Here is a 12057-nt window from a genome sequence, read left to right as displayed (position 1 = left end):
TCTTTTAAGAATTTCAAATAAATTAACAAAGAAATAATGCTACGTCTGCTTGATAGGCGCAGTTGTTAAGTCGGAATTTCCATCCTCGAAATGAGTGTTTTTGATTAATTTTAAGGGGGGGTTTTGAACAAATTTTTATGCATTTTTAAATATTTTTTCCTTTTTTTAACGAAGGTCAAAGGTCGTTTAACAATTTGAACTAAATTAAGGAAAAAATAAGGCTAACTTCACAGGGTAGTTGCAATTGTTCAGTTGAAATTTCTACTCTCAAAGTGCGGGTTTTTTAAATTAATTTTAATGTAATTTTTGAATTTTTTTTTTAATGTTTCCTTAATGGGGGTCAGAGGTCGTTTAAGAATTTCAACTAAACTAACGAAGAAATAAAGCTACGTCTGCTTGGTAGTTTCAATTGTTAAGTTGGAATTTTCACCCTCAAAATTCGCGATTATCAAACAAATTTTTGTGCATATTTTTAGTATAAATAAAAATTTTAATGTATGCAAGTTTACTTAATAAAGGTCAAAGGTTAATTAAGAATATGAGCTTAATTAATCAAGAAAATAAACTATCATAACATAAGGTAGCCCGAAACCTTTTATGTATATTTTCCCTGAAATTTTTATAATAAATCAATTTTTAAGGCTCCAAATTTAATCTCGGCGTGTTCTTTATGCCTTCAACACTTTTATTAAAGGTTAGAACATTTAAAAAAGAAAATAATTAATAAATTAAACAAGAAATCAGAACATAGTTGCGCGCACACAGCTAATTATAGTAGTATAGAAGTGTAAATATCTCTTTAATTATAAAATAGGGTAAATTTTAAGTTTAATTATTAATTTTTCCTTATAAATTACATATTTTCCAAGTGTAGAATCATTTTTGGAACTTTAAATAAAGGAGATTCTACGCGGCATCTACCTAAACTCGATGCAATTTATGCACCAAATTTACGAGATTTTATGCACCAATTGCTCGAGTGTTACTAATAAGGCTTTAAATCGGGTTGTAGAAGGGGTTAAACAGAGTTTTACTTAACATCTCCTTCAAAAAAACTCGCATTTTCATGCCCAATTTGCGACCTGGATAGACACAATCGAACGTTGTAGCCTACCTGAATAGTTCTATAAAACGTATGACCCCCCATTGCACGAACTATATGCACAGCTGCATTCTAAAAAACAATTTCCAACATATGCCATTTTAAACAAACGAAAATGCCATTTAAAAAGAGGGTGGACGACAGTGGAGAGAGTCTGACCCCCCCCTTTTAGAAGCCAGTTTAACATGGAAGACATTCGGTGGAAGGAAAGAAAAGGGGAACATTACTTGACCACCAGACGTTGGTGGTTAGAAAACAGGATTGATATTTCCTCAGGAAGGAAGGAAGGAATTGATTGATGACTACGAAACTGTCAGTAGCAGAGCAGAAGAGGTGACGACAGACAGGCTTCAAACTGCCTAATTAATAACACTTAATCCTATTGCAGCACAGACAGAAGGCGTCTAAGCCCGTAGTTTGTCCCTCAAATCCGCCTCCAAAGTCCCAGAACACGGCTTAATTCATTATGTAGAACCTCCCAACAATCAATAACCTTGTTTGATATATGTGCACGTATAAAGAGGGTTGTCAAATCTTATTTGCTAGCTACCCTGTAAGAGAATACGTTTGCCATACTACTTTAAATTTGTTGCCACAACTTAGTTACACAATACAACAGGGGGTGGCCTTAATATATTACTTCTTATGTACAAAAATTAGTTATATACAAGCCATGAGAACCTCCTACTCTATTAACATTGAACCTGCTCCAGAAAAAAAAAAGCGTGACCTTTACAGAAACCACACAAACTAGAAGCGTACAGCCAGTGTTTAGACACACGAATAACCACTTGAAACACTAGCAAAACACGGGAAACGTTAATATATGTGTTAAGAACTGGAACAGCTTTGTATCGAGGTAAATTTAGCGCTACATCGAGTTACTTTTAGTACTGTGTCTGTGTAGATTCACTATGTATTTAGACACACAAATTCAATACTAGGAACCCTAGTAAATACAGGAAACGTTAATATACGTGTTATGAAGTGACACAGCTTTGTATCGAGATAAATACTAGCGCTAAATCGAGTTACTTTTAGTAGCGAATCTTGCTAGAGTCACCACGGAGGGCCAGTGTTTAGACACACACAAATTCAATACTAGGAACCCTAGTCAACACAGGAAACGTTAATATACGTGTTATGAAGTGGGATAGCTTTGTATCGAGGTAAATTGTAGTGCTACATTGAATTACTTTTAGTACCGTGTCTGGGTAGAGTCACATTATCGACTTCGCTACTTGATATTCTATACGTAAAACTACCTTTCCAGTTTTTTGACAAGAGAAACTCGTTCGACCTTCACTTTTGCATTCGATGAATAGCCAAGGGGCTAAACATGTTTAAAATTTGCATGGGAGAATAATAAACTCGACTAATTTTTCGTTGGGTTAGAGAATTTTCGACGTAGGAACGAATGGGGGAAAAGACTCGGCTTATAAAACGTTAATTTATTGTTAAATAAATCAAGTTGTATTCGTATACGCTAGAGTGACTTCCATATTCTTTATAAAGTATAGGACAAGACCCGGAAACAGGGGCTATCTGTAGCTATAATTGCCTGCCAGGTTACGGTACATACAACACAATACAGAGATAAGAATCTTGCGGTTGTCTATCAGGCCTCAAATTCAAGAAAACCGGTTGTGTTATCGGAATAGAAGCGTTGCACATACACAGATTTTTACATATTTCTCTTCTGTTTAATTAATATTTTTCTGTAATTTTCGTGTGTTCTGCTATATAAGAGTTTGAGAATAATACAGATGTGTGTGTGCAGGGTAGTGTTGTTGTTGTTGCTGTTTGTTGTCTGTAATCGCTTCGCTTAATGTTATAGGAAATGCTAAGATGTAATTATGATATTGTTTTTTGTAAATTGTTGAGTATTGTTTGAGATTTTAATACTGTGTTTATTTAATTACTTTATCGAGATAGCTTTGTTTCTCCTTAAGTTTGTCTTTTCTACCATAAAAATTACATGTTTAAACCGGTGTTTATGTAATTTTTTTGATAAAGTTTGTCCCTATTTTTATCTGTTTTTGTTAAATTTCTTATTTTCCTTCGTTTCTGTTAAATTTTACCCCATTTTTACTGTTTTTTTAATTAAAATTTGCCCCTATTTTCTTCTGTTACTCTTAAATTTTACCCCATCTTCCTAGTAGAAAAGTCCACCCTTTAGTTTAGATTCGATTAAAAATAATCCTTTCTTTCCCTTATTTCTAATAAGAAAATGTCACTTTTCACAAGAAACAATGGAAAAATTTCCTTAACGTTTAATTACATATCTAAACATTGTGTTTTTCTTCCTCACTAGAAACAAAAATTGCACTTTATTTTTTCTAATTCTAAAAAAATAATATCACTTGAACCCACTAGAAAATTCCTCTGTTTCCACTAAAAACAAACAAACAAAAAATATTATTATTTCTATATAAAAAAGAGAAACAAAATTGTACACAGAAAGAAACAGAAAGTGCAGTTTATTTTCCTTGTTTCTGTTAGAAAAATACCATTTAAATCAATAAAAAAAAGCCACCTGTTTCTCTAGGTTATTACTAAGAAACAAAGTATTATCACCCCATAAAAAAACAAACGGAAAAACTGGGCCAAACTAGAAACAGAAACACCACCATTTTACTTGTTTCTAGTAGAAAAATACCGTTTAAATTTATTAGAAAGGCCTCTCTGTTTCTAGTTTAAAAATAAAAAAACCCCTAGAAAAGGAAAACGTTGTTCCCATTAGAAACAAACGAGAAACAAGACCAAAAATACACTTTAAACAAGGCCCGAAGGTATAGATTCAATGTTAATTCTCGTGTTACACATAACATGTGAACTATGTTGAACCCAATAGAATTAAAAAGCAAGAAGAAAGAAAGGGGGGAGAAAAAAGTGTTATTTTTTGATAAAAGTTGTCAAGTAAATTCGAAACCGGATATAGAAGGGGGGAGGAAAAAAAGAATCATCGACAAATCAGCAAGCTGTTTATCGTCTGAATGAACCGTGTTGATCATACAAAATGATTCATTTATACAGGAAAATAATTATAATACACCCCCCATTTACACTACTTAAATCGTAAATAAGGTCGTGTTTTCTATGTGTGTTGGGTTAATTAGTTTGTTTGCACATAATTTATTTTGCACGTGAAACTGTAAAGGTGAAAGGCAGCCAAGAGGTAAGTTTGATAAGATAACATTTTGTTGCCATTTCTCTGTGTTTTTAGGTAGAAATTTTATTATTTTCACGCTATAAACAGAGGATTTTCTTGGTAAAATAGGGCTTCGTCGCTCTCTCCCATTCGAAACGTGCCGTTTCCTTCTGTTTCTAATGGGAACAACACGTTTCCTTTTCAAAATCATCTAATTCTTTAAGAGAAACAGAAGACGAGCTGCACATAATTTGTTCTCATTAGAAAAACATGGAAACAAGGCTACATTTACCCTGTTTCTAGAGGGAACAAGACAAAAATTAGATTAAAAAATCAATTAATCCTTGCAGAAAACAGAGAGGAAGAGATGAAAGCGTGGAAGGAAGAACGATTTTCGTGTGTTTTCTAATATAACTACATCTAAATCTTACAGAGTAATCAACATACAGGGGATAGAATTATGTAATAATCTATGCAAGTTCATCCAGCAGATAACCTTGTTTCTTCTTCATACAAAGAATTAAACTCAGTAATAATAATAATATAAAAGACCTGCTTAAGAGTACTTTTATAAAATTAGATTCTTCTATTGTTTCCTATTATTACGTCAAACTTTATTGTACTTTTTTTTTAATATAAAGGTTACATTTCGTATGACATAAAACAAAAATCATAGCTTCAGTCATCCATGAGAAGAACCCATGCACTACATATGTACATAAAGAACAATAGAAAACAGCCCCAAGCATTTTTATTATTGTTGTTCTTTTATTATTATTTTTTAAAAACAGAATTCGCTGTTTATAAAGTGTATTTTTATAAACAGAAAAGTCAAATTTTTACCAATGAATAATAAAAAAAAAAAGGAAAAGAATTGATTTAGTTGCATCAAAGAGGACGGGGTAGAAAAGAACAAAGAAAAACTGAACTTTGTGGTTCGACAGGTCACTAGTCTATCGGAGTATCTCTTTATGACCTAGACCTGAGGCAATTTTTTATCCTGTCAGCGAGGCATAAATAATCCTCGGATTATGTAGCACCGAGCACGTGCCATTCGAAGTTTACCATCCCCAATTCTACACTCGCACACTACTACTACTCGTTACAATTAAACACACAAAACACTAGTTAAAGTACGTTAAATAAAGTAATTCTTTAGCGTGTCTGACGGAAAATAAACACTAAACACACAGAAAACAATAGTTTAAAGTTATAAAATAAGCGTTCTTTTAGAGTTTTGATAGAAAATAAACACTACATATATATATACACACAGAAAACTCTAGTTTAAAGTGTTAAAATAAGTGATTTTTTAAAGTGTTTGACGGGAAAAAACACTACACACACACAGAAAATTCAATTTGCAACACAATGGGTTGTACAAAATGCGCCAATCTATAGATAAAAAGGGACAGATGCTATCTTGCTTGACCTGTAGTGTGGGATTTGGACAACCCTGTCGTCTAGTATATAGTTGTTCAACCATGCGATACGATATGCCGTGTTGCGAGCGGTTACTATCAGAACTCCTGTTGCAATATACAGGCACTCCTCCCTTATCCTGTGATGTCAACGACAGACTAAATGACAAACTCGATGTGACGAAAGAGGATATACAACCTCACACTAATAGAATTTCCAATTAACAGGATTTTCTTCTTCGAAATGGGGTGGTTTTTTTTTTTCTTTTCTTTTTATATACAGTTTGGGACAGATTCGAGGGTGGTAGATTGTTTTTACGTAGGAGACGAGATAGGAATTTTTCAAAGATACGGCGTGGGAATGATGTCAGGCGGGCTGCGAGGTATAACAATTAACTATTGACAATGAAAAGAATCAATGAGAATAGAGGGGCACGTTACACCCGCGGAAATAGGATGTCTAGTAACAATTAACTCTCAGGAAACAGGAGGGAAAGCCTTCTTCCCGTTTCCGATACGACCGAGTAGAAACAATTGATGGATTGGTAGGGAATTATTGCCACACTCTAATCACTTTTCGCGAAAATAAACAGAGAAGAGGGTGAAGAGCTTTAATAAAGTGCCAAAGAAAAGATTAAGAAGCGGGCTGTGAAGATTTCTCCCGTGGATAAGGAACCAAAAAAAGAAAAAAAATCGATCCTTTGAGCGTGAAGGCGGATGACACGGGCCTAGGATCTAGGATCTCGGATGAGAACAACGCCCGAAACCCGTGTGCCACTACAATAAAAACTTATCCCACGGATAACAAAGACTAGAAAGAAAAAATTCGTGAGGATCCTACAAAAAGGGGGAGAGAGGAAAAAAAATCATGTGTTAATTTATAAAACACTAAAAACAATACGAGACATAACCACGCAACAAGTCAGGAAAAATACAAGCCATTCGCACGTGTGTGAAAACAATATCATTCGTGAGTGACGAACCATGCGTGAAGGGGTCATGGTTTACTGGCTGCGAGGGTGAAACGTGATAGTCACTTCACGAGTCACGCAAACTTGTCACACGTACTGCGTCCGTGTTTAAAGTTATGCAGTTTTATAAATATCGAAACGGAAGAATTCAAGCGTGCCATCACGTTTACCTACGTGACGCCGTGATGTCACGTCGCGTCAAAAAATATAGGCCTATAACGAGATCCGATACATCCCGACATTATATCAATTCGAATCTGCCACTGGTGTATTAATAGAAATGTCGGATTTAATTACAATTCCGCCATTTTTTTTATAGTCACAAATTAAAATATTAAATTATTTCTAATTTTATGTCATTACAATGGATTGTTTTAGGACTTTTTTTTCTAACTTACGTCGCTCCTGCAGTTTCGTCCCAGGCCTGGAGTTCATCACCCCAGCATTCTTTAACCATACGTGACCTCGAATTACTGCATAAATCCTTTAAAATATCCTTAATTTAACGTGACGAGACATCCTTTGATCTCGTATATTTAAAATATTATGGGGATTTTTGCTGATTTCATCGATGATCCTGCAAATTTTCGGCATCTCGTGCTGTGTTTAATAAACCTTAAAGGACGACTTGTGTGGTTTAGGAGGTTGATTACATTGCTTATGCTTTATTAACAGGCCTGTGTGTGTATATATAGACTATAGGCTTATCTATTTTAATACTAGGCATAATATATTCGATCCTTGACATGCTAATCCTATTTTTGGCAGTTCGTTATTTTCGTCACGGAAGGGGGAATCTTTTGATCTAGCTCGGTGCTCCACATAATTAGTTTACTAACGGTTCCAACTTAGACCTCGTTAAATGCACTATGAGGCCTTTGTATGGCTATTATCAACGGCATCCCAAATCAGTTTTGGCCCACTTAAATCCATTATTTATTACTATATCTCGTTAACTTTTGGCTTGTGGTGTAGAGGCCCTTTCGTAGAAGATTTATTGAGGTTTAATGTACGAAACCCTAGCGAAAGATTCCTTATAACGATGAAACCATTCGAAACTTGTGGGCCTTTCGTTGTATAAGTCCCTGCGAATTGTATGGGTTTTATATAAGTGTCTTTTGGTTTGTCTTTCACGTGGTTCACCCTTCTTACCTTATGGCCTTTATGTTTAAAGCTTTTAAAAGTAGGGTTTTAACTGGTTTTAAATAGAAAAAAGGGACTTATAAGAGGGTCATTCATAAGATAAACTGGTAACATACGAACTTTCATTGTAATTAACGGAAAATTATGCTTAAAAATTTAACACATCTCAGTCATTATAATTATAAGGGAATTTACAAGTATAAAAAAAAGTCTTGACTAATTTAAGGGAAATTTTTAGGGAATTAACCATAAATTTCTGAAAGTAAGGCTTTAAAAATTCATTTTTATTTAAATAGACACAGCTAGACGATTGCAACTGCGATAAATTTCGATTTTAGGCCTGGATCGTGACTCGTTAAACGTGTTTTAATACTTAAAAATATCAATGATTTACGTCCAATTCATGGATTAAAATATAAAGGAAAATTGTAGTAGCAACTAGTAGACGTTTATCAATACTTTCCAGTTTTCATTGTATTAAAATACATAGAAAAAGTAGCCCCAGGGCATGAGACTCGCTCCACATACAAATGATTCATAATAGTGTTTAACACCAGACAAACGTACTGTGCATAGATCGAGTTGGATTCAATCCAATAATTGAATCATTTAATTAATTAATTAATTACAATAAAGCCTTTGAAAAGACAGAATTTATAAGAATTTTTATTCACTTTTACACATGTCAGGCCTTGTTATATCAACAGTTAAAACTCGAGATTCCTTGTAAGAGGGTTTTTTCACGTAATTTATAAAGGCCCCAAGGTATATAAATATATAAGTTTAGCTGGAAACAATATCATTGTAGATCTGTAGATCTATAGTGATAAGATCTACAGACACCAGCCTTTAGTTATCTTTAGATCACGTTTTGGGATATAAATTAGGCCTTAGATTATAGAACAAGCAGATAATAGTCTGGTGTATACATTCTAGAAATATGATACTACTAAATAAGAGGGCAATATATGTCTTGCGATATTCTTGACACCATCAATCTTCTAATGTTTCTTTACGACATCAAACCACACATTGTCTGTGCAGCTCTCTCGCTGACATTCTAACAAGCTCATCGTCATATATCTTCCTCACACAGTGTCCTGTCTAAAATTAGATTTTTCTACCTCATCTTCACTTTGCCCAAGTCTAAAAAGAGCCCTGTACTACTCCTTCTTCTGTTACGTCGACGTGAAATCACACATATATGCTATTGTCAACTCGTATCATTGTTAACAGGGCCATAGGGGGATTGACATTTCTGTAGAAAATTCACTTGGCTGTTAAGTTCACCTGCTGGAATATCGATGCTATCTTGTTTTATAACTAAAGCAGGTGTTAAGGCGACCGTTTCTACTGTATATAAACTCAAACGTTTGCCGTTATAGCTCGGGGCTACAACGGATGGCCACGTGTAACAAAACGCATGTGTTTCTGGTGTACCAGATATTCCCATTCGTCTACCAATACTTAACGATTATAACTAGGCCGAATTCGGTACGAGATTCTAAGCATTCCTTTAGTCACGTGCCATTCTAGACCCCGGGAGGGAAATATTAAAAATGGGTCCTTAGTAGCCTGACTTGACCCGCCTCTCCACCTTAAGTGTAAACAACAAAGAGTTTCTTTGTACTAGGATCATTGTCGACGAGAAGGGAGGGAAAACTTACCCTTAAAGACCCTCCGATCCCTCTGGAGACACAATTTTGTCACCCCGCCGACTACCAAACAATTACCATGACAAGGTGGGCTTTACTCGACTATCTGATGACGGGAGTCGTGTTCTTGGGTGGGTGTGTGTGTGTAGAGCTGATAGTTACTAAACAAACACTTTTTTTTTCAAAACACCCTGTCGAGAATTTCTCTGTTTGTTTAGAATGTTTATGTGTATATCTGCTACCGAAAACTCCCACGGTGCTTAGGAAACAATGTATAGGGCCCGTAACACTTAAACTTCCAAGATATGCCCCCCCGAATGCGAACGTAACACACGATGAACTGTTATAATCACTCAGTTTCCTGCATCACTGACTGTGTAATCTCTTGGCCAAATATCTATTGTCCTTCTTGTGACTGTAATCACTAAACTGTTTCCTTTCACCTGTCTAGACGAGTGAAAAAACCCTAAATTTTACGACATGCCAGCGCGTATACAGTTAGAGAAAATGGAAGAACTCTCCTCTCTTATACACTGCAACCACACAATTAAAATCCGATGTGTTTTAAGGTAAAAGGGGGGGTTTTTATAGAAGTAAATTAAAAAAAAATAATCACACATTAACCAGACATTTTAAAGACACACGATAAGAGCCTTTGTTTATTTATAAAGAGAGCATCTGTTAGTGCAGGCAGTGAATTACTTTGCGCACTGTTACACAAGAAACGAGAGGTTTAAAAAAAGGGGAGACCATCACACAAATTGCAGAGACTACACTTCATAGAGAAGGGCCTAGAAGGAAGGAGACATATTTACGATTAGAAGAGAGCAATAAGAAAATATTCCAAGAATACCGACTTCCTTTCGGTTGTTACTAAAGTAGCACTGGTACCGTGTACCTATCCTTCTTTGGAATTCCTCCTAAATCATTGGCTCTCTCACCCTCTGTATACAGATAAACTCCGCATACTTTCCCAAATATCTAGCATTTTATTGCAAGAAAAATAAGCGGATAAATAATTATTTAACAAATTACTAACGGGGGAGGGTGGGGAAAGCACGTTATCTAATTAATATTTCCGCGGAGTCAGGACATAAAAATAGGCTATACACACACACACCAGGCCAGTCGAGTCACACACAACAGACCTCGAAACTGCGATAAACAATGGCGTGTGTTTAGGGGTTTTACGAGACGTATCGAACAGGTTAGGAATATTTATAAAAGAGAAGGGGGGACTTACCTGTAGTAGTCTTCTTTACAGTAAATGTTGCCATCTCGAGCGAAACAAGTGAGTTCGCTGTCCAGTTGTAGCTTGCATTCGCAACACTTGAGGCAGTGTATGTGCCATTGTCGGTCCACGGCTAGCAGATAATAACGATCAACAATTTTTCCCCCGCATCCTGCGCACAAATTTGGAGCCGGGGGCTCGTAATCACCTACACTTATGACAGGCATAGCCGCAGAAGTCTGGCCCTTGTTGGCCTTGGACTCGCTGCGGCTGTTCTGTTGGGCCGACACCGTCCGATTTCCCTAGCAAAAAGACTTAACTTCACCTACACATCGGCTCTGGTGTGTTTTTTTTTTTAGAAGAAAAAAAAAACACTAGAAATTTCTATCTACCTTTAAGGCCTAGCGCGTGTTGCCTTTAAGTTCCCGTAGTCAGCTGACAAAGGCAAAGGACCAGACCTCACCAAAGTCGTTGGAGACGGTTAATAACTTGTCTCTTGTTCTGGTCTGGCGAAACAAAGTGACAAGTCGACACCCCCCACGGGCATACGGGACGAAGCGCCTCCCACCGTAAGACCGGCGCCAATCTGATGCGTTTTGCAACACCGGGTGGGTGCGGTCTCCGCCGGCGCATGCGCCGATTGACTTAAAGATTTGCTAGTCGAAGGGAGAAAGAAATGGGGTTTGTAACCGTGATGCGGTTGCTAGGTTACCGCACTTTAATACTTTCTCTTTAAGCCTTTCTGTTGAAAAACGGGCATTATGGCTGGCTTTAATGTCTCTTCTCCTCTCTTCCTCCGCTAAACATAGCCCCTTTACACTGATTTTTCGCCATTTTCTATCCATTAACCTTTATTATTTTTATCAATTTATCCGTTTTATCGGCGTTTATTGCGTTTCCCCCCTTAAAAATGGCTTTAAAATCCGTAAAAGTAGACCCAGTAGACGTGCCTTCTCCTCCTTTATTTATAATTAGGAAAGTTGAGAAGATTGAAACTCGTGTAGTTCTGCATTCATTAAGCGTGTGCTTCGTCTTCTCTTCTAAGTTTATTCTATTATTTTTGCATTTTCTGTATTGTTTCTAATGCGGGTCTTATTTAGAAGAGACAAATATTTAAATATATCTTTAACGGGAAATTATACACAGTTTTTATATTATTTACTCCTTAAAAACTTTAAAATTTTATAAAAATTCAATCCCTCTTACCAATCGATAAATAGTAAGAAACACTACAAAACACCAGAAAACACTACCATAAACAATAGTAAACAATCAAAGACACTGTATAAACACTCGAGTAGTGTTATAGGAAGCAATGAATGCACAAAACACTAGAATTCTATCTAGTGTTTCGTACCATTTATTGCTTCCTATAACACTACT

The 12057-nt window shown here is 35.9% G+C and overlaps 1 protein-coding gene across 4 annotated transcripts in view; it reads right to left on the bottom strand.

Annotated features, from left to right (window-relative positions):
* Positions 1–11184, bottom strand: part of LOC111634513 (LIM/homeobox protein Lhx9-like) — a 36145-nt gene extending 24961 nt beyond the window's left edge. For 3 of the 4 annotated variants that reach the window (XM_023379311.1, XM_023379312.1, XM_023379309.1), the window contains exon 1: positions 10687–11173. In XM_023379311.1, coding sequence (XP_023235079.1) covers positions 10687–10901 — 215 coding nt within the window. In that variant the 5' untranslated portion in view covers positions 10902–11173. Of the gene's footprint in view, positions 1–10686 lie in introns of all 4 variants that reach the window. The other variant, XM_023379310.1, reaches the window with a different exon arrangement.
* Between the last annotated feature and the right edge of the window lie 873 nt (positions 11185–12057).

This window comes from Centruroides sculpturatus, unplaced genomic scaffold (genome assembly GCF_000671375.1).
Source record: "Centruroides sculpturatus isolate CEXI.00-Female unplaced genomic scaffold, Cexi_2.0 scaffold967, whole genome shotgun sequence".
Classification (NCBI taxonomy): domain Eukaryota; kingdom Metazoa; phylum Arthropoda; class Arachnida; order Scorpiones; family Buthidae; genus Centruroides; species Centruroides sculpturatus.
This window is presented reverse-complemented; position numbering and strand designations above follow the sequence as displayed.